A 22,782-nucleotide genomic window follows, 5' to 3' on the forward strand; every position below is an offset into this window, starting at 1 on the left:
CCTTTTCTTGCATTGACTATAAGTCAAAATTGCTTTCACTTTTAATCTCTGTAAATTCTTTTTTCTCTTTTTCACACTAATATCATGCATGTATGCGTGTCCTCTTCTATTTCACCTAATATATTCATCTCACGCAAATACAAAGGAAAAAAGGGGCAATTTCCAAAATTATTCTAATTCAGGGAGGATATTTTTGCTTGGTGTGTGCAAATATTTTTACACTTCAATATATGGTAATTGTGGTTACATTGTGTGGATAAATTGTAAAGTTTAAATTATGCAAATTGTAAAAATACTTGTTTATATTCTTGAGGTAATTGTAAACACTAACAGAACTGTCTATTTTCATTTTTAACAAGATATACTCCAAAGCCTGGATGGTTATACACAACTGACTCAATTTATTAAATAGTTTAAAAGTTTTAAATAGTTCATTAAAATAGGGATGGACTTTTTTTCTTAGTAAAAACACTTTTTAATGCTTTAATGGGTTCATAAATGCTGTGCGATTTGTATCCCAATTGTATTAATAAGTATGACAGTAATTTAATATTGAAATTTATTTTTAAAACATATTGAAGGTTATTTTAATTGTGAAGCAGCAATAAAAACATCCCTTGTCTTTGCCAACTCAAAGATGACGTGCAAAAAAAAAGCTCTCATTTATAAATAAATTTCCATTTTCCACAAAATCTTACTGAAAATTAAATGACAAAATACACAAATCTATCGGAAACCAATAACCAATAGATTTGTACTTCTCTGTTCAATATCTACAGGTAATGAGGTTGACTAGATTCACCAAATTCAATATTTTGTCGCTTTTATGCTGTAAAGATGGAAATGCATCCCGTCTGAAGCAAACAATATATCATAATTGTAGATATAAAAGCTATCACATTATTGTTTTCAGCATTATAACCACTCTTTATTTACTTATGTTGCTTCAAAGTTATTGCAGTCAAATTCTACTGTTTTTTTTATACAAATCCTTCATATTTTCACATTTGTTTTTTAATGAATCTACACCCCAAACCCAAAACAGAAATAAATAAATAAATCATAGGTACATTTGTTTTTTTTTAATCACATAAACAAGTATTCAGATTACAACACTCGCTCGGGTGCATCGAATTTCTTCGGATGATCTTTAAGATGTTTCTATAGAGGAATCCACCTGTGCCAAAAGACATTTGTAAAGTTATCACAAATCTGTATTTGCTTTGTCATTGGGGAATGGAGAATTGGATGAAAATCCAAAACAATAGAAGCTTCTTTTTTTCAGGAGGATGTAACATTAAAAATGTGAAAATATTAATGCTTTCTGAATACTTTATATGTCCAAAATGAGACATATTTTTGAGACTGAATGAGTTAACTTTCTGAACTTAAATTCTAGTGTTTTTTTTATCCAAAAGGCATAAACTGTATTTATTGTACGGTTTAAATATTTTAAGGACGCGCAGGGCTTCTGAGACTCTTCATTGGTTAAAACAGACTTTTTATTCATTGGTTAAGAGAAATGGCGGCACATTCCTATTGGCCCTGTACCGAGTTTGCAATGCGACTCCAACGCCATGCTAAATGCGTTGATAAGAAAATAAACTCTATCCAAGTAGAATAATATATACAAATTTGTGTTTAAAAAAACAAACCGCAAAAATATCTATTTTTGGCATTTATTTTTCCCATATAAATAAAATCATTATTTCACTTGTCCCCTTGTTGCTAGGCAGATTATGGTAATGCGCGGCCATCTCTGCAGCTACCATTCCGAGGTAAGACCAACATGAATTGTTTTGTTTAAATAATCCTAATTGTGCGGTCAATTTAGAATCTTATACCTTTTTTTCTACCTGTTTCTATTTTTTTTTTTAAGATTCACTCCATACCGTCTTTTGATTGTCCACTACAAATCTTAAAAGTCTGTTTGACGGGATTGTTGTTTAGTCCCACCCAAAATGGAGACTCTCCTTCCTTGTTCTACTGAAGAAACTGGGATGGGCTCAACTATAAGCAGGGAGCGAAAGGTCTATTACCTATATTTAAACTCGTTTAAAATTCCACTCGGTTTGGTGAAAATGATGGCGAAGGTATGTAGGAGAAGAGACACGACCGCCTCCGTGTCTCTGTAACGTTAATGGCTGCCTCTCTGTAGTTATCTTCAATTATGATGCTAGCGCGGGGCAGTAAAAACCCGTGTTTCTGCCGTTATGATTTTTGTGGTATGGTCCGGCTGGATCACTGAATCTGACGGGTCGAAACAGGGGGGAAAGAGTGCAAATATTAATAAAATCAGCGTATCGGAATGAGATATTTGATAATCATCCTGGTCTTATTTAAGCACAAGGTTCACCGATTTAAGCAGGCTTCTGCACATTTGCGTCCAATTCCCCGCAGAACTGAACGCGCTTTCCCCTTCTACCCCAGAGACATAATAGATTTGACCGTTCCTCACATTTGCAGTGTAACTACTAGGTTCTGGTCAGTGTATTTTAGCTGCAGGGAAATGGTAGGAGAGGATAAAGTTCAAACTTGGACCACTATAAAGCATTTACAGTTTGCCAGCTTGTAAATGGTTCAGCTAGCTAGAGCTACACGTTTATATTCTCCATTAACAGTCATTAAAACGATTCTATTCAGATATCTGAACACCTAGGAGTGTGTAGTGTAAGGGATAATATTCAAGCATATAGCTTGTTCGCTGACCAGGTTACTTCTAGGATATTTCTAGGCCCAACCAGCTAACCATCATCCTAATATTCTTTTAAATAACAACTAGCTATATGTGTGTATATATATATATATATATATATATATATAGACCAAAAGTTTGGACACACCTCATTCAAAGAGTTTTCTTTATTTTCATGACTATGAAAATTGTAGAGTCACACTGAAGGCTTCAAAACTATGAATTAACACGTGTGGAATTATATACATAACAAAAAAGTGTGAAACAACTGAAAATGTTATATTGTAGGTTCTTCAAAGTAGCCACCTTTTGCTTTGATTACTGCTTTGTACACTTTTGGCATTCTCTTGATGAGCTTCAAGAGGTAGTCACCTGAAATGGTTTTCACTTCACAGGTGTGCCCTGTCAGGTTTAATAAGTGTGATTTCTTGCCTTATAAATGGGGTTGGGACCATCAGTTGTGCTGTGCAGAAGTCAGGTGGATACACAGCTGATAGTCCTACTGAATAGACTGTTAGAATTTGTATTATGGCAAGAAAAAAGCAGCTAAGTACAGAAAAACGAGTGGCCATCATTACTTTAAGAAATGAAGGTCAGTCAGTCTGAAAAATTGGGAAAACTTTGAAAGTGTCCCCAAGTGCAGTCACAAAAACCATCAAGTGCTACAAAGAAACTGGCTCACATGCGGACCACCCCAGGAAAGGAAGACCAAGAGTCACCTCTGCTGCGGAGGATTAGTTCATCCGAGTCACCAGCCTCAGAAATCGCAGGTTAACAGCAGCTCAGATTAGAGACCAGGGCAATGGCACACAGAGTTCTAGCAGCAGACACATCTCTACAACAACTGTTAAGAGGAGACTGTGTGAATCAGGCCTTCATGGTAGAATATCTGCTAGGAAACCACTGCTAAAGAAAGGCAACAAGCAGAAGAGACTTGTTTGGGCTAAAGAACACAGGGAATGGACATTAGACCAGTGGAAATCTGTGCTTTGGTCTGATGAGTCCAAATTTGAGATCTTTGGTTCCAACCACCGTGTCTTTGTGCGACGCAGAAAAGGTGAACGGATGGACTCTACATGCCTGGTTCCCACCGTGAAGCATGGAGGAGGAGGTGTGATGGTGTGGGGGTGCTTTGCTGGTGACACTGTTTTATTCAAAATTGAAGGCATACTGAACCAGCATGGCTACCACAGCATCTTGCAGCGGCATGCTATTCCATCCGGTTTGCGTTTAGTTGGACCATAATTTATTTTTCAACAGGACAATGACCCCAAACACACCTCCAGGCTGTGTAAGGGCTATTTGACCAAGAAGGAGAGTGATGGGGTGCTGCGCCAGATGACCTGGCCTCCACAGTCACCGGACCTGAACCCAATCGAGATGGTTTGGGGTGAGCTGGACCGCAGAGTGAAGGCAAAAGGGCCAACAAGTGCTAAGCATCTCGGGGAACTCCTTCAAGACTGTTGGAAGACCATTTCAGGTGACTACCTCTTGAAGCTCATCAAGAGAATGCCAAGAGTGTGCAAAGCAGTAATCAAAGCAAAAGGTGGCTACTTACTACAATATGACATATTTTCAGTTGTTTCACACTTTTTTGTTATGTATATAATTCCACATGTGTTAATTCATATTTTTGATGCCTTCAGTGTGAATCTACAATTTTCATAGACATGAAAATAAAGAAAACTCTTTGAATGAGAAGGTGTGTCCAAACTTTTGGTCTGTACTGTGTGTGTGTGTGTGTGTGTGTGTGTGTGTGTGTGTGTGTGTGTGTGTGTGTGTGTGTGTGTGTGTGTGTGTGTGTATGTATGTATGTATGTGTATATATATATATATATATATATATTTTATTTACATATTATTACATATTATTTATATATTAATATACACACAGTGCAACCGGAAATATTCAAAGTGCTTTCACTTTGTTCACATTTTGTTATGTTTCAGCCTTATTCCAAAATGGATTAAATTTATTATTTATCTCAAAATTCTATAAACAATAACCCATAATACCAATAAACAATAAAAAACCTCTGAGACAGCATTGTATTGAGGCACAGACCTGGGGAAGGGAATAGAAAAACTTCTGCTGCATTTAAGGTCCCAATGAGCACAGTGTCCTCCATCATACGTAAATGGAAGAAGTTCCCATCACCAGGACTCTGACTAGAGCAGGCCGCTTGGCCAGACTGAGCGATCATGGTAGAAGCACCTTAGTCAGGGAGCTGACAAGAACATGAAAGAGCTACAGCATTTCTTTGTGGAGAGAGAACCTTCCAGAATCATCTCTGCAGCACTCCACCAATCAGGCCTGTATGGTAGAGTGGCCAGACGGAAGCCATTCCTCAGTAAAAGGCGTGACAGTCTGTCTGGAGTTTGCCAAAAGGCATCTGAAGGACTCTTAGACCATGATTTTAACTCTTTGGCCGGAATGCCGAGCGTCATGTCTGGAGGAAACCAGGCACCGCTCATTACCTGGCCAATAGCATCCCTACAGTAAAGCATGGTGGTGGCAGCATCATGCTGTGAGGATGTTTTTTTTCAGCAGCAGGAACTGGGAGAGTAGTCAGGATCAAGGGAAAGATAAATGCATCAATGTACATAGAGATCCTTGATGAGAACCTGCTCCAGAGCACTCTGGAGCTCAGACTTGGGTAATGGTTCATCTTCAACAGGACAACGACCCTAAGCAAACAGCCAAGATAACAAAGGAGTGGCTACGGGACGACTTTTGTGAATATCCTTGAGTGGCCCAGCCGGAGCCCAGACTTGAACCCAAATGAGCATCTCTGGAGAGATCTGAAAATGGCTGTGCGCCAACAATCCCCGTCCAACATGATTGGCTTAAGAGGTTCTGCAAAGAAGAATGAGAGAAACTGCCCAAAAATAGGTGCCAAATCATACTCAAAAGACAAGACTTTAATTTGTGCCAAAGATGCTTCAACAAATTATTGAGCAAAGGCTGTGTATGCACATGTGATTTATTTTTGTAATAAACTTGCAAAGATTTTAAACATAATTATTTCATGTCTTCATTATGGGGTATTGTTTGTAGAATTTTAAGGAAAATAATGAAGTGTTTGTGTGTGTGTGTGTGTGTGTGTGTGTGTGTGTGTGTGTGTGTGTGTGTGTGTGTGAAATTAAAGTTAAAATAATTTTCTGATAAAAAGCCTTTACTGTTTCAATTATAGCCATTTCTTTTACTTACTCAGCATATTCCTATAACTATGTTTTATTTATATACTTGCATGCAACTAAGTTGCAGTCAGTAATTGGAAATCATGGTCATTACCAAATGCTGATTCTTCTTTTACGCCGTTACTGCAGCAGCCTTCAGTTGCTGCTTGGAGTTTTAGACTTTCCAATTTCATTTTTTTCTTCAGTAATTGAAAAACTTTGTGTCAGGTGATGTTGTGCTGTCTCAGCATCCCAGAACATTTTCATTTCTGCCTTGAGAAGCTTTTGGGTTTCTTTCACACTGTTTTAGGCCAGTTGACTAAAAAAAGAAAAAAAAAGCGTGTCATTTCTAAAGGCTTAATGGTCCAAAATAAAAAGCTGAATGTCTAAACTTTAATCACATTTTGATTGCATTATTTGATGTGATAACATTATGAAAATGATGTCCAAACACTTATGGACCCAGCTGTTTATATCTTAATATGCTATTATTTTGTTGTGTGGCACAGTGTGACATAATGTGATCCAAATGATTTTGTTATTGTTGTAAATTTTGGTTCTCTTTTTAGTTCATGGCACAGCTGCTTGTTATTGGCTGAGTGGATGCAGTGCTGGATTTGAGGCTATCCTTAAAAGATGGCAATGGAGGACCAGGAATCATCCTCGGTGTGGAATCAAAACCCCAGTAATGAAACCAACAATCCAGCACAGGTACTTTATAAATTCCAGCTGTATTTGTTTGATACAGGTAAACGCATGTTTATTATTTTGAACAACCTCTTATAAAATGGCTAACTAACATGACCAAATGGTGAGAACATTTTTTTTTTTCCATAAGTAGTTATCAGTGTTTAGTTCAATCCTATATAAAAGACACCAGAGAGGGGGTCATTTTAATTTTTGCATGGTCGTACTATCAAATTAGAGGTGGAAAAATCTTACATCATTTACTTTGATTTCGTTTTATTTTTAATAAAAAAAAAAAAGGGGCGTGTAAACATTTGTACTGAAATTTTACTGAAAAAAGTCACAATGCATTGTGTGCAAATTTAAAGCGGATATATTCACTGGGAACTATATTAAATATCAAAAACAAAGGTTTCAAAATACTTTTCTTTACCTTAGACTGATACCCTGACAGGCATGTTCATTCTGTCCTCCCATCTATACAAATGTACAAAATTGCTCCATCTGCTGTTGTGCATGAGAATTTTTTTAGAAATTCCTCCCACAGGTATGACCATGGGATTAGATGGGATATATCAGAAGCAAATCGAAGGAACTTCGCTCCCATCAAGACACATTATTTCAAAATTATTCATTTTTTCACTAGGACCATGGAGATGAGTTGGTTTTGACCCTAAAGAAGAGACAAAAACAATTTTTTTTTTAATCAAATCTTGACGACTTTTTGTAGAACTCTAATTTATTGTGAGCTTGTGTCTCTTGGCTTACAGCTAGTCTACAAATTCAAGGGTGTCTCATATCATATAGTGGGGTAGCAGATGTACAATCTTGGTGCATTCAGATCAGATAAATTGAACATAGAACAGATTTATTGAAGAAGTATATTTGTCATTTTGTAAAATGAGAACAACGGCAATATCAGATGTCATAAAATATATGATGGGTGACTGAGTCTAACACTAAAACACCCTGTTTTCACCCAGCCAATTTGCATTAGTCATCTAAGTGTCATCAGCCTTCATGTTCTGATGCTGAAGTTGAGGAAAATCTTGTTGGATTATTTATTCTGTCATAGTTTTCCTTTGGATAATGTCTATTGAGGAAAATACTGTACGCAAGTATACGCAAGTATATACACATCCATATATCTCATATTATAATCTATATTTAAATTACATGAAAGATCAGACAACAGAACATGAAGTTTAGTGTTTTTGATTAAATAAATTGGTAAAAACATTTCTGGTTTTATTCCCTGCTCTTATTGTTTTGGCTTTAAAAAATAAGTCATGAAGCTCGTGGAGCATTATGGAAAATAGTAAAAAGAAATCTATAAATCACAGTAGTAGGACACTAAACTACTTTGTTTGGAAAATCTAGTGCAAAATGTGTTGACTATACTGTCTTATAATCATGCTAGCACAGACACTTATTGTTGTTGTTTTAGAACTTGTTAAAACAATATTTTATCTGGATAGATCATTGTCATTTTTGTTTAAATTTTTGATAATGTTCATATAGTTTCAATGTGTTTTTTTTTCTTCCTATAACCCTTCTAATCCTTATAACACTTAATGTAGGTACTCTTGCTGAGTTTTTAGGTTTGTAACTGTATGCTCTCCTGGTCATTCATAGGTTCATTTTGAGGGTGGAACTGTGGCTCAAATTGTATACAGTGGAGAACAACCAGACAGAGGGCAACAGCAGGTTGTATACACTGCTGATGGAAGTTCCTACACCTCAGTGGAGACTGCCGAACACACACTGGTCTACATACACCCTGCTGATGGAGCACAGGTGATATAGCCCAACTTTCTTAGATCTCTCTCTATCTCTCTCTCTTTTTTTCCTCACTCACACATGCATACACACAATTAGATTTGTATATGTAGACACATATATATGCAATATACTATAATAGCATATTAAACAAAAAATATGTTCATTAACTAATATTTTTCTTTAGATGTGTAAAACAACATAAAGCATGCCACCTCTCATTGCAGACCACTCAATTTTAGTTCTCAATTTTAGGGCATTTCACATTTTTACCTCAATACATTCCTTTTTTTTTGTTTGTTAAAGTTCCTCTTTATTAGATTGGCTGCATTTCTCTGTAAATATCCAGTCAGAATGTTTCTGCACCCTTCTGAATTAATTTTTTTGATGATCATGCTATGATCATGGGTTGCATCATCTACAAAGATTGCTGAGCCTGTTCCAGAAGCAGCCTTTCTTACCCCAGCCATGACCTCCACTGTGCTTGAGTTTCAGAACTTTTTCGTGATTCATTTTCTAGTATGGCCTCTGCATTTCTACTCTAAGTCTTTCAAGTGGTTCATAAATACCTAAAATCGAGGTGGTTATTTTTAAAATAATAAGTATAAAAGGGCACATATTGTCATCTAGACAGAGCTGTTGGCTGCGTGTTCCAGTATTTATGATCACTAGTAAAATGGGTGTTGTTTAATTCATATAGCTCTAATTATCAGAAAGTTAAAGCTGGGTTTCTTATATATCACCTCAAATGCATGTTTATAATAAATTCACTTGATCAAATTCATGTTTTGTATTTCAAAACAAAACTACATACTGATAAATGAGCATGCATGTGTTTAGAGATTACTTGAGATTACTTAAGGGAGTCCTGTCTCTTTGTTTAGGCCGTGTTTACAGACCAGCCCCAAGTGGCATACATTCAGCAGGATGGCACAACTCAACAGGTATGCAAGCTTTGTTTGAATTCATCGAGATTCTTTTGTTTTTAACAATGTTTCTTTAACTGGGTTATGGGACCCCAGAGAGACATGAAGCATAACCACAGGGTTTGTGGTAATTTTATTTATTTTTTAATAAATGCAAAGGTGGAAATCGTACCCTGTGTACCCTTCATATCCTTGAACCCTGTGTTCAGTGAAGATTCAAAGATAAGAATCTGTTTGTGCTTTATAGCTAAAATACTGATTCATACATTTCAAATAGTAGGCACACCTAGATTATGATCATAAAATGTTTTATGTAAGTTTGATCAATTAGTTTTACAGTTAATAGCATCCCCATAAAAACAACTCCTGGTTTATAGGTCTGTAATTATCAGTAATTGTCAGTAAATAAGTAATTATTGTATCTTTTCTGACACAGGTCACAGTGTTATTGCCAGGTGGCCAGAACATGAATGCTGCAAATCTACATGTACTCAGCAATGTAGCAGATGCCCCACAAGCTATACTGGAACCTGTGTCACAGGTAAGGTAAAGGGCATAATCAACAGGGAGGTCTAAGCAGTCGTGTCATTATAATCATTGCATCTGATGGCTACAGTAGACAAGCGTAACAATTGGTTATGAATGTAGATGTTGCTCTTAATATTTGAACTATCAATTGTAAATGAGTCAGGAAGCATATTGTTTCAAAGTAACAGTGGTTTTTTTTTTTTTCTTCCACATCAAGAAACTGCTATTTGCAGTGTTTTAAACAATAGGCTTGTGTGACATATTAGCAATATATTGCCATCCCTACATGGTAATACATTACCACAATACAGTATATTTTAATGCAGATATTATTACCAGACATGCCAAATGTTTAGTAGTCTCACACTCCATATATGACAAACAAATATATTGGATCGATAATAACTGGATTTTGAACTGGGGGATTAATTGAAGAGTGCCTACACAATGCTGCATGTTGTAATATTGTGCAGAGGAAGGGCTTCTGGGTATTGCACTAATCCACCAGGGCAAACACAAAGTGATGCCCCCATGCAGTCCATACCAATAATTTTCAAGGGGAACTCAATTAATGAAAGGATAATTTTTATTTTTATTTATTTATTTATTTTTTTAGTTATTTTTTCCTGGTGGATAGCAAAACATGCTGTACATAACATGCAACTATCACACAGAGTAATTTTTACTGGGTTAAACACTAGATTGAGGGTTTCTCTTAAGATCCCGAAGACCAATTACAAAATGTGTGATGTCCAGGTTTGCTGATTCTGTGCTGTGATGTGGGGTATGGCTTAACCTGCCACTGTGGGTGATGCTGGAGTGCCTGCTGGCTGGACCAGGCTCCATAATTTATTTATTTATTTTTATTATTATTTATATACATGTTTTTGATGTATTTTAATAGTTTATAGTAAGATATATTGTTTCCATGAGACCTACAACATTGTTACAATAAATGCTGTATGTAGTTTAAGGACTAAATACATTAGCAAACAAACTTTGAATTTGTGCTGACTGCTCAAATATACGGGATTCTGTAATTGACGAATGTCAAATTGTCATATAATTAACATAACAAAAAATGTTTCCCTTCCCCACTTAGAATCAGCTCTCCGACAATACTCTCCCTACGATCACAGAGCCCTCAGTCAGTCCCTTCGCAGCTACAGACTCTACTGTGGACTCTGAGGATGAAGAAGATGATGACGATGATAATAGAGATGATTCAGATTTGGACGATTGGGAACCCAGGCCACCTCAACCGTTTACCCCTCAGCATCTGTGTAAGGGCAGAATTTCATTAGTGATGAATTTTAGTGTGAATGTATCAATGCTTTCTTGATAGAGTATTAATAAATGATGGTTTGTGATGATTGTGTAACCTGATTTATGAAATGCGATCAGATTTTCATCTTAAACTCCTGAAACTTGATAAACCCAGTTTAAGAATGGTATAAACAAATGATAGTTTCTATATTTATTGATTTAACCAAAAATATCTTTGTTGAAAAAAAAGTGAATTTCAGTTTAAGTAACTGATATTTACACTCAAAAAAGCAAATCCATATTATCGAGTTAATATTAACTCTTGGACAGTTCTGTTCTCCAGGTTGGAGGTATTTTGCCCTTTTGGCCTTAAACTCTGGGATAAAGATACATATTTCGTACGCTTATTTTAAGTCCATTCTCAACATTTCTACTCCGTTAACATCTGGACTAAATGGATGCTTTAAGCATTTGCTTGTACACTTTTGTGTGCTTACGGTCATTGTCTTATGGTTAAGCTTCAGTTAATGGACACATGCCCTGACTTTCTCCTGTAAGTATTTACTCATCTAGGATTTATAAGTCTATCAACAATATCAAGAAATGCTTCATGTTTGGAAACAATTTCTAATTTTGAAATGCATTGTTTATTCTTAGTTTACTTTTAGAATTCTCTTTTGAACATGTCATGGTTCGCATTAATAAACCTGTATGGTGAAGACCAGACTTAATGGTGGACTTTCTATTTTGTTCTTCAAACATTAAAGGGCTTTCTAAAATCTGGCTTGTTTGCTATTAATTTGATTGAAACCCCTGACAGATGTTCAATTGGCTCTTTAAATAAATTTATATTACTAGAGGTTCATATACTTTTTCCGCCAAAGACAATTTAGTGTTGGACAGTTTTACGTCAGTGTTTTGTGTCATTTGTTTAAAGGCATGTACTTTTATTCCAACTTTAGGAACAAACATGTTTCAGTCCACATATTATGTAAAACTATAACAAACTGTACACTCACTGTTTGTTTGAATTGGTCAGTGTTGTGACTTCATATCTATTTGCAATCTCAAAAACTTTCCCCTAAAAGTGTGTTTAATTTTGTCAGCATTGTATCAAGTAGTGTGAATCCCTGTTTTAATGTGCAGCACATCTGCAAACCTTATTCATCATCCATTTATTAGTGTGATGACAAGATAAAATGCGCAATAAAAAAGAAATAAAAAGAAAATAAATTATGTTTCTATACATAATTCAACTATATCTTGAAAGCATACAGTTGTCTAGAATATCTTGGTATGCTTTTAAGAGTTCCCTTACCCAAACAGTATAAAAACAGCACTACTGGGGTTTCTCCGTTCTTTCTTCTCAGTCTGCCCTTTTTTTATTTCAGTATGAAATAGTGACAAACAATTGAAGGTTCTTGCATTTGTGTAGTGTGTGAGCCTTGTCTGCAATTGATTGCATGTATTATGTATAACACTAAACTGCTCTTAAGTAATTGCCATCCTATGCAGTAGTGTAAAGGGACCATTATTAATATATTGTGAACGTGTAGTCTGCACTAAACTGCTGCATTAACAACAAATTATTATCCTGGATGCATTATTGAGTTGACGATATAATATTGTTGTCAAATGTCAAGTCACAGATCGATATTAAGTTTGTCTTTCATTCTAACATCTGCACTGTGTGTAACTATATTCTATTACAGGGTGTGAGGAATGTAATAATGCCAACCCAGGCGAGTGCTTGAAGCATGGTCCCCTCTACCCAGTTGTTAACAGACCTGTGATGTCCAAAGCTCGTGCTAGCCTCCCTCTCATCCTCTACATTGACCACTTTCAGGGGGGTGTCTTCTCTAAAAGGCGCATTCCCAAGCGTACACAGTTTGGACCCGTGGAGGGGCCACTGATGCCACACAGTGAACTGCCGGGCACCCAATTTCAGCTTAAAGTATGAGATACTATATTTAAATGATGTTGTTTTGTTGTATGTTTTTGTTCTTAAACTGGTCTACTGGGAATAAGTCAATAAAAAAACAGTGTTTATAGTTTTGGTTTCTGACTGTTCATATGGATCCTCTGCAGTTATGCATGTCAGACCCACAAAAAGACATAGAACAATCAGAGGACATGTGGATAAACCTGTCTGATGAAGATCGCTGTAACTGGATGATGTTTGTCCGTCCTGCGGAAAACCACATGGAACAGAACCTGGTGGCCTACCAGTATGGCTCAGACATCTTCTACACCACCATCAGAAACATTCCACCAAAACAGGAGCTTAAGGTAAGCATCAGCAGTGAGTATGTTGTATTAAGAATATTAAAATAAATGTCTTTTTTCCTCCCCCTGTAACTTTGCTGAAGTGAACATTCATGTCTTTTTCAGGTCTGGTATGCTGCATCATATGCAGAGTTTGTGAATAAAAAGATTCATGAAATCACAGAAGAAGAGAGGAAAGGTAGTTATTATTATTTTATTATTACTGGTCAAAATAGTTTTTACTATTACTTCTGTTTCTGATTGTATATAATAGTGATTCTAATGGATATTTGTTGTTGCTGTATTTCCATTACTCCTATTGGAAAGTGCCCAATATGTGGGTAACAAAGGTCTCAAAAATGAATGATAACCGTCAGATTGCAGTGCAATTCCACAATGCAGTTCAGCCGTGCCGATGTTTAGTTGGTTGTTTAGCTGTTCTGTTGGAGCAGAGTGCACGGATGAAAAGATGAGTAAGCTGGATAGACTACATTACTGAAGCACTGCTGTGCTTGTTGCTTGAGGTAGAAATTAAGCAAGAGCCATTTTCTAACTAGCGGCACCATCAGCAACAGTTAAACAGCATTGTGGGTAATGTAGGTACTGTTAACCAAAGTGAAAATGTCAAAGTGAACTCCCCAAGAACTCATAATTTTATACTTCGTGTGTTTTTTTTTTTTTTTTTTTTTTTTTGTGATGAAAAACACAATGTTCTTTACTTAGTTCTACGAGAGCAGGAGAAGAACTGGCCATGTTATGAGTGTAACCGGCGTTTCATGAGCTCAGAGCAGCTCCAACAACATCTTAATATGCATGATGACAAACTGGACCTCATACAAAGGTGCAAACCTTTTTGTTTTACAGTTAACATTATAGCGTGGGGATAGATTTAGAATTTCTTTGTTGTGTAGGCCAAAAGCACGTAGGCGAGGACGGGGCAGGAAACGGTTCAGTACCGGGAGGCGGCCAGGCAGACGACCGAAATTTATCCGTCTGGAAACTCCAGCAGAGGGAGCAGATAAAAGCCAGGTATGATCAGATAGTGTTGTTATTATTCATTTTTAACACTTTTGTTTTTTTTATTACACTTTTTATGTATTACTTAGCTGGTACCTCCTGTGGTTATAGGATTTTCTGGCATTTTCAAAACTCCCCTACGAGGAACAGGCAGGAAGGGTTATAAACGGTCTAAAGGTGGACGAGCTGGGAGAAGACACTGTGGAAACTGTTACAAGTGGTACATTAGAGACCCGAGTAGGACAGACTGAAACGCTAAATGAAGTGAATGCTGCTGAATCCCAAACCTCACCTACTAATGATACACAGGCTGAAAAAGAGGACCAAAATACACCAGTTACTACAGATTCCCATCTCACTCCCCAGGATATGAGGCGTGCCCGGAGGATTCGGGTAAGAGCATGCCCTGAAAGTGCTTACATCAACCTAATCTGTGAAATGTAATGCTTTAACATAAGAGTGGTGCTGATTGACATTAGCTTGTGTCTTTGTCTCTCATTCACTGAATGCTGCATATTAAGGTGGACTTGCAGGTAGGTCTAATGTAGGCTAGGGGGAAGGACCATCTACATAGTGTTGTGAATGACACATTGGACGTGCAGAACTTCTGCATCTTCTGCATATATATATATATATATATATATATATATATATATATATATATATATATATATATATATATATATATATATATATATAAAATATAAAAATTATTATTATTTTTTTTAACTAGCATAAGATACAATTGTTCTGATCATTATTACAAAATTTGTCACAGATTAAGACTTTGTGTCCTTGTCTTGTCTTTGTATTATAGTCACCTCTTTTCTCAAAACTTCTTTCTTTTAGAATGCTGCCCTTCAGCACCTCTTCATAAGGAAGTCCTTCCGCCCCTTCAAGTGTACACTTTGTGGAAAAGCCTTTCGGGAAAAGGATAAACTAGAGCAACACATGCGCTACCACAGCAGGGAAGGATGCCGATACACCTGTCACCAATGTAGCAAAGGATTTTTGAGTAGTTCAGTACTGGAGGAGCATCTTCAAATGCACTTGGAACAGCGCAACTACGCGTGCCTATTTTGTACCGAGTCCTATGACAGGCTGGAGCTGCTCAAAGAGCATGTCAGTGTTCATTTAGTCAATGGCTGCTTCTCTTGTCCCTCCTGCAAAAAGACTTTCACAGATTTTATACAGGTATTGTACAGCACATGTTGACTTGATTATTGTAGACAGTTTAGCTTTAATCACTTGTTTTCCTGCATGTTTCATCATTATTGTTAATATGAGCAGGTAAAAAAGCATGTGCGGAGCTTCCACTCAGAAAAAATATTCCAGTGTATGGAATGTGATAAAGCCTTCTGCCGTCCAGACAAGCTTCGGCTGCACATGCTGCGCCACTCGGATCGCAAAGACTTCCTTTGTTCAACATGTGGCAAGCAGTTCAAGGTAAACTTGCTTTTATCGTTATCTGACTGCTTTATTTGGTCAGTCAGTTTCACAGCCCTCAATAATTTTTTTTCTCATGCCATCTGAGGGACATCTGTCTTGCCTCTGTTGCAGCTGTCTTGCATTGATGATAATAATAATAATTATGAATTATTATGGTTTTATTTCTATAAATTCTGTACATGTCATAATAATGACATATTGAAATTGAAGTAACTAAAATTCTTAAGTTCTGTCTTATTAGTAAGTTTGCTTAATATCTATAAAAAAATAAATGTAAAACCAACATTTATTACACAGAGAAAAGATAAATTGCGGGAGCACATGCAACGCATGCACAACCCAGAGCGCGAGGCCAAGAAAGCCGATCGCATCCACCGCACAAAGTCTCTGAAGCAAAAGGAGCCCACCACTGACTTTGAGAGCTTTATGTTTAAGTGCCGGCTCTGCATGATGGGCTTCCGTCGGAGAGGAATGCTGGTGACAACCTTCTCTTTCTTAAACAAATATCATTTTGTGTTTATTAAAGATCTTGCCTAATATAATGCATCCAATTTTCCTAATGCTTCTTTCAGGAATCATTGTGTTAATTGCTTAATTAATTGCAGGTTAATCACATTTCAAAGCGCCACCCTGACATGCGAATAGAGGAGGTCCCTGAGCTGACGCTCCCCATCATTAAACCCAATAGAGATTACTTTTGTCAATATTGTGATAAGGTAAGCACTGGATTGGATACTTTTTGTAAAATATAGCTTAATCAGATGTCACCAGTGAACTACTACTTTGAACACCATGAAATGTGCAATGGTAGCAATGTATTTGTCTTTCGAAAATATCGCCAACAGCTATATCAGAGAAAGCTTTATATTTGGAATGAAGAGGAACCTGTTCTGAGATATTGCAGTAGCTGCTTTCTTGATTTTTGCACTTTTTCAGGTTTATAAAAGTGCAAGTAAGCGCAAAGCTCACATCCTAAAGAATCACCCTGGTGCCGAATTACCACCTAGTATCCGGAAGCTGCGCCCTGCCAGGCCGGGGGAGCCAGATCCCATGCTGAGCACCCACACTCAGCTAACAGGCACCATTGCCACAGCCCCTGTCTGTTGCCCACACTGTGCAAAGCAGTATAGCAGTAAGGTAGGTGTGCTTGGTTAAGCATGGTCTTTCTCAGAATTTCTTACTCCCAGGCCAAAAAGGCATATTTACAGTACAATTAATTTTTCATTTCAATAATGAATTTTTTTATACTAAACACAAATTCCTGAGGTCAATTTAGCATAATATTGTCCCTCTATGGTAGTGAGAAAGGAAGCTTGGTTTTGGGTTTGCAATAAAGAAGTACATATATTTTCAAAAAATGGCCTATTAAAATGTGTTTCCTTGTGTTCAGACTAAGATGGTGCAGCACATCCGTAAGAAACATCCAGAATTTGCACAACTTACCAACAACATTCAGCCTCCTTTAGCTACAACCGTCATCAACAGCACTCCCGCAGTCATCGCTACCGATGGTACCACTTCTGAGGCTGTAGTGGTAAGAACCCACAATATCTTTATAAAATCAGATGGGTAATGGTTATATACACACTTTCATGTGATCACTAAGTCTTGCCCGATAGTACACTTTTTGATATGGCATTTTGTGTATCCATATTCATGTGCCCTTCATGCTCTTTCTTTTGTTCCCTAGACAACAGACCTTTTGACACAGGCAATGACAGAGCTGTCTCAAACTTTGACTACAGACTACCGCACAGTGCAGGGAGACTTCCAGAGGATCCAGTATATACCTGTGACTCAGGCTGGAGGGGGTTTGAGCCAGTCGCAGCACATCCAGTTGCAAGTGGTGCAGGTTGCTCCGGTAAGAGCACAGCCAGTAAAATTCATTGGGTTCAAAAAGTTCACCTTGTTTTAGATGTTTTTATTTAATAGGGCCAAAAATAGTCAGGGCTTTTAGGTGATTTAGGTTTTTTTTTTTGCCCAAAAACTAAACCTACAATAAGAAACCAGGTGGGGAAAAAAGAATGCCCTTTTCTACATGCACAAACATTGAAAGTGTAATTAGCAGCCATGCGTTACCAACGAAATGCGCTAGATTAGTTCAAGAAAAGCGTCACTACTTTCTTGAAGCAGAATTTGTATTTATTTATTGTTCTTTATTTATATTTGTGTTTTGGAGCACTCAAATGCGTCTCAATCATGCCAAAATAAAAGGTGCATCAGTCATGAGGAGCAATTGTGGTTGCTCATAAATGTGAAGGATTATAAGGCCATCTCAAAATAATTATTCTACAGTGTGCAATGTTTACAAATGGATTCAGATAAATAAATGCCCTTTAACATTAGACAAACTTAAGAAATGTTATAAAGCAGTGAGTGACTCAATTTCTTTCCAAAATGATGACATAAACTTCTTTAGAAAATATTTACCTCTTTACTAGAAGGTTCTATGTTTTACTTACCAACAGGGTGTAATTAGTTTTTCTTTCTTTGCTGCTGAAAGATCTGTTGTGCAATGATTTATTTTTTTGGGTCACTTGCGGTTATTAGTTATTAGAGGATATTCTATTCCATTCTCCCATTCTCCTCTTCGTTATAGATGCTGGTTAACACTGCACATTTTTTCTCTTAGGCCCTGAAAAATATAAACATAGAATTGGTTAAGGGTGTATTTTCTTTCTTCCATGAATGTACATGCTTGTAAGAAACATGCTATGTGTTTTTATAACATCTTTAAAATCTTGTGCTTTCTTCTCTTCAGCCATCAACATCCCAGTCCCAGCACTCAACAGTTGATATGACCCAGCTGCAGGATCCTCATGGCTTTACTCAGCACTCCATTCAGGTACAACACATCCAGGTTTCTGAAGCTGTGGGGACTGTGCAGGCCAGTGCGCAGGTTTGCATGCACTAATAATTGTTTTTGCTGCTTTGCACACAGATGATTTAATACCACGGATCCTTATAGTCATTTTTCTGACCAAGCATGTTGTGTATGATTTTGATATTGATATTGAGACTGAACAATATCAAACTGTATCAAATGATTTCAGGGAAACACTGAACCCGGCTTGGATTGGTTTCATTTGGTGTTTGTCACCATCATAAATAAATGTCTTTGGTTATTTTTTTAACCTATCATTGTTGCTCATTTATTAAATCTTCCCAATTAGGTCACTGGCCAACCTTTAAGCCCTTCTTCTCAACAAGCAGCACAGGACTTAAATTCAGGTCGCCTACAAACATCAACCGGTCAAACACAAGGGACAGTTCAGCATGCTTACTTGCCTAGCAACTGGAACTATCGGAATTACCGTAAGTTTGCATATTTGCTTTTAATGTGCTCCTTGCAGGTTTCAGTAGAGGGTTTATAGTAAATCTGGATGTGGTTGATATTCATTTGTCCCTTAAAATGCAAACAAGTCTGGCAATATTAATAAAATGTAGTGAAATATTATCCGCAAAGGCTTCCGAAAGCAGTTGAAGGAATTACTCTATGTTCAAGTGATTTCTTTGAGACTGAAAGTAGGGTTTACTACATTCCAAAAGAAACAGTTTAAAAGAAATATTTCTCCCCCCAAAATGTTCCTGTCCAAAATTATTCAACTCTCTATGTTTATATTTTGTGGAGCTTTTTTTTTTTACACTTAATATAATTAAACAAATGTTTTGCTTGGTGCTCACCAGCTTTTGTCACTTTACTGTAGTCTTTGCCTATTCCTTATTTGCAAAAGCTTCCAATTTATTGGAAACCATGTTCTTTGGTTTCAGTGCCGTCCCAGCTTTCTTTAAATACCACCATACATTTTACATTTAAATCTGGGGACTGACATGGCCACTAAAGAATATTCCAGGACCCATCCTGAAACGTGTTCCCCACCCTGAGATGACTGACCCACCTCGTGCTATCCCTTTATCAAGGGATAAAGCCTTGCCTTTCCTATATCAGACATGCTTCTGATCTGTGGGTTCAAGATAGTTCTTTAGTTGCATCACTCAAACAGTCTACCAAATCTCTAACCAAGGTCCATGTTAACAGTCCAAGTCACTGGTGACTGTGGACAGTTGCACTCGTTTTCATGGCAGCATACAGAAGCTGATTCTATAAATTCAGGCCTTCCATCCAACAGTAAACATTGCCGTTGCCATTGTAGCTTGGATGCAATTATCTGCCGTCAACACTGACCCATACTGCTGCTTCCCAATTTGAGTATTTGATTTGGGGCCTGAACGCACTACATTGAGAATAATATCTCAATTAATATGCTAAATTTCTTCTTGCATATTCAGGTCGGCTCATTGTTCAAGAGTGGAGTGTGGTCAGGTGTTGCCTTCATTAGCTCATGTTCTGTTCTGTTTGAATATCAGTTTGTTTTTGCTGTTTTTTTTTTTTTTGTTTTTCTTCCAGCTATACGTAATGAATGTTTACTGCTGTATAATGTGTTTTTGATTATCTGATATATTACTACCCACTGTGTCTTTTGGAAGTTTAAGTGCTTTCTTGCCTTATATCCAATATAGGGGTTCACATCATATGTTTTCATTATCAATTTGTATAGGTGACTCACCTGATACACAGATGATTGTAACACATACTAGTTCTTTGTAAAAGCCTACATTTCTAAACTGTTACTGTCTCAGGAAAGGTTGAATAATTTTTAGAGCAACTATAAATGTTCCAACTTTTATTTTGTATTTCTGTTTTAGCCTCAGAGATACAGATGATGGCTTTGCCTCATGCTCAGTACGTACTGGCGGATGCTGGCACACCTGTCACTGCAGCTGCTAACAGCAGCCAAGTTAAAACGGTGAGACACTGAAATGAGCAAGGCTTATATTACCTTTGTCAGAATTCTGCTTATGCATTTACTTTAATCAGTTAAACTTTAGGACATAAGCCTTATACCATATAAACCTGATAGATTTTGCAGACTACAATTTAAAACTATTTGTTGTTTCAACATATACAAGTGAGCAATCTGGATCCCTTAGAGTTTTGTTTTGCAAATGCAAATGTTCGGCAGAAATCAAATTAAAGAAATATTTTAGGTCATTATTTTGAGTCAAAGTTTACTCTGTTAACACAATTTTATCTTTAGTTAATATGACTTAGCTCATATAAAAATAGGAAATATTTAATATCTATAGATGAGAAGACCTCCTGTATAGTGTGAAATATATTCTATTAAACAGTTTTGTATAATAGACATTATATAAAAGCCAACACATTGTAAAAATCCAATTTAATTAAATTTTGCTAGAAAAAAAAAAAAATTAGGTAAAGCAGCAAAGTCTGCCTAATGGGCAAAATGGCAGTGTGTGAGCGTGCGTGCGTGCGTGCGTGCGTGCGTGCGTGTGTGTATTTATATATAAATAAATACGTTGGACTTACAGAGAATATAGTGTATTTTATCTACACACAATATTAGAAAACAGGCACGAGAGTGAGTAATTTTGACAAAATCTTACAGAGCTTTGACTGACTGTTCTAACACGTATGATAGCAAAATGTTATGTTGTAGTGAGTTTGACAAAAAAATATAATCATCTGTTTTGAAATACTATGAACACTCAATGTTTTCCTAAATGGCTGAAATTCAGAAGCAGTTCATGTTGAAATTGTAATTGTTGTAATGTTTGCAATTGATGTTTAAATCATTTTGCTTATCTTACAGACTCATTATGTGATTTCTGAGGGGCAGACAGAGTTGGATAATAAACAAGATAATGCCCCACCCACTACCACTGAGGTAAACGGTGACCCACTGGAGCAGCCATCTGCCAGTCAACAGTCTACCACCCAGTATATAATCAAAACCACAACTAATGGATCTGGAGCGAGTGAAGTGCAGATTACAAAACCTTAAATCTGTATGTGTCCTGTTGCCTTTATTAGCCTGTCATGATTTTAACTCACTGTTTATTCATCATTTTATTTAAATGAATCTTTATTTTTATGTTGAGATACTACTTTACATGAGAGATTTCTTTGAGTCTGACTTTGAGCAGATTTTATTTTTGGTTTATCTGTAATTTTGCTCAATATGACATTTTAGAGTCTTGCTTTCAGGCTAGATTAACAATCTCTGATTAATCTGACACTGAATGTATAAAATGTATAGAATAATCAAATCTCTTGAATTCATTTCTACATCCCTTTTTTTTTTTGTTTTCCTGTTATTCATGTATGTTTTAAAATGTTGACTTGTGGTTTTTGGTTTGTAGCGTTACATTTGGTTTGTGTGAATATGTACTAAAGCTGCTTACACTGTGCAACTAATGAATTTTCTGATTCATGGATGTTTAGTATTTATTTGGCATATGGCTTTTGCTTACAGTGAGCTGGATATTTATAACCAAAAAAAATCACAAATCAAAAAGGCTAAATCAAGCCACAATTTAAAGAGGAAGAGATGTTCAATGTAAAGATTAGCTTTTTCATTCGTATTGTTAGAGATTAACATGTGTAAGCACCTTGTCTCAAGAAAATATTATCATGTCTCTAATACTGACACGAATTTATTATTTTCTTTGTAAACACTTGTGTATCCCAAATTTTGGTGCGGGTGACCTGGGACACCGAGGTTGACACACACTTATGAGCACTGCAGTGAAAAATAATTATCCCTTTTTTTTTTTTTCTTCTTTCTTAATAACAATTTTTGCAGCTAGACACTTGTGTAGTTCTTCTTTTGTGTCTTTGTTGTGGAAAATGTTACGAGGTTTCCGGCAAAGGTATTATCACTGAACAATCTATTATTTTGAATAATAAACGAATGAAGAGATTTTGTGGAAACGTAGAGCCGCTGCATGTGCAGGTATAAATGATTCCTCTTATACAGTTTTCATTTTCAATGAATAAAAGGAGTTAATAGATGCCAGTATAAGAGATTGTGTAATGCAGGTTGTATTTAAATAGTATTTTTTTTTTTTTTTTTTATCAAAATGGCATGTATGAAAAATGAAGTGTTTATTTTAGAACTCAATTGA

The 22,782-nt window shown here is 36.5% G+C and overlaps 1 protein-coding gene across 7 annotated transcripts; it reads left to right on the top strand.

The window, feature by feature from the left end:
- Positions 1-1,132: 1,132 nt before the first annotated feature.
- prdm10 (PR domain containing 10) lies at positions 1,133-22,668 on the top strand. Of its 7 annotated transcripts, none has more exons than XM_083552621.1 (23): positions 1,133-2,030; positions 6,445-6,586; positions 8,198-8,359; positions 9,226-9,285; positions 9,704-9,808; positions 10,898-11,078; positions 12,774-13,015; positions 13,150-13,350; positions 13,453-13,525; positions 14,050-14,167; positions 14,238-14,355; positions 14,455-14,736; positions 15,193-15,537; positions 15,634-15,789; positions 16,090-16,269; positions 16,398-16,508; positions 16,729-16,929; positions 17,183-17,326; positions 17,483-17,653; positions 18,554-18,637; positions 18,966-19,107; positions 20,500-20,600; positions 21,468-22,668. In XM_083552621.1, the coding sequence occupies exons 2-23, from the start codon at positions 6,512-6,514 to the stop codon at positions 21,657-21,659; spliced, it is 3,444 nt and encodes a 1,147-aa protein (XP_083408747.1). In that variant the 5' UTR covers positions 1,133-2,030; positions 6,445-6,511; the 3' UTR covers positions 21,660-22,668. The 7 variants fall into 7 exon arrangements, with proteins under 7 accessions (XP_083408747.1, XP_083408742.1, XP_083408746.1 ...); XM_083552616.1 differs by having other exon boundaries at positions 1,134-2,093; positions 18,554-18,691; XM_083552620.1 differs by having other exon boundaries at positions 1,134-2,093.
- Positions 22,669-22,782: the final 114 nt, after the last annotated feature.

This window comes from Silurus aristotelis (genome assembly GCF_946808225.1).
Source record: "Silurus aristotelis genome assembly, chromosome: 10".
Lineage (NCBI taxonomy): Eukaryota > Metazoa > Chordata > Actinopteri > Siluriformes > Siluridae > Silurus > Silurus aristotelis.

Excerpts from the sequence above, each read along its gene's own strand:
- prdm10 (XM_083552616.1), top strand. The coding sequence starts at position 6,512 with ATGGCAATGGAGGACCAGGAATCATCCTCGGTGTGGAATCAAAACCCC. Across the intron at positions 6,587-8,197 it reads AAACCAACAATCCAGCACAG|GTTCATTTTGAGGGTGGAAC; the intron begins GTACTTTATAAA and ends GGTCATTCATAG. Across the intron at positions 9,809-10,897 it reads TACTGGAACCTGTGTCACAG|AATCAGCTCTCCGACAATAC; the intron begins GTAAGGTAAAGG and ends TTCCCCACTTAG.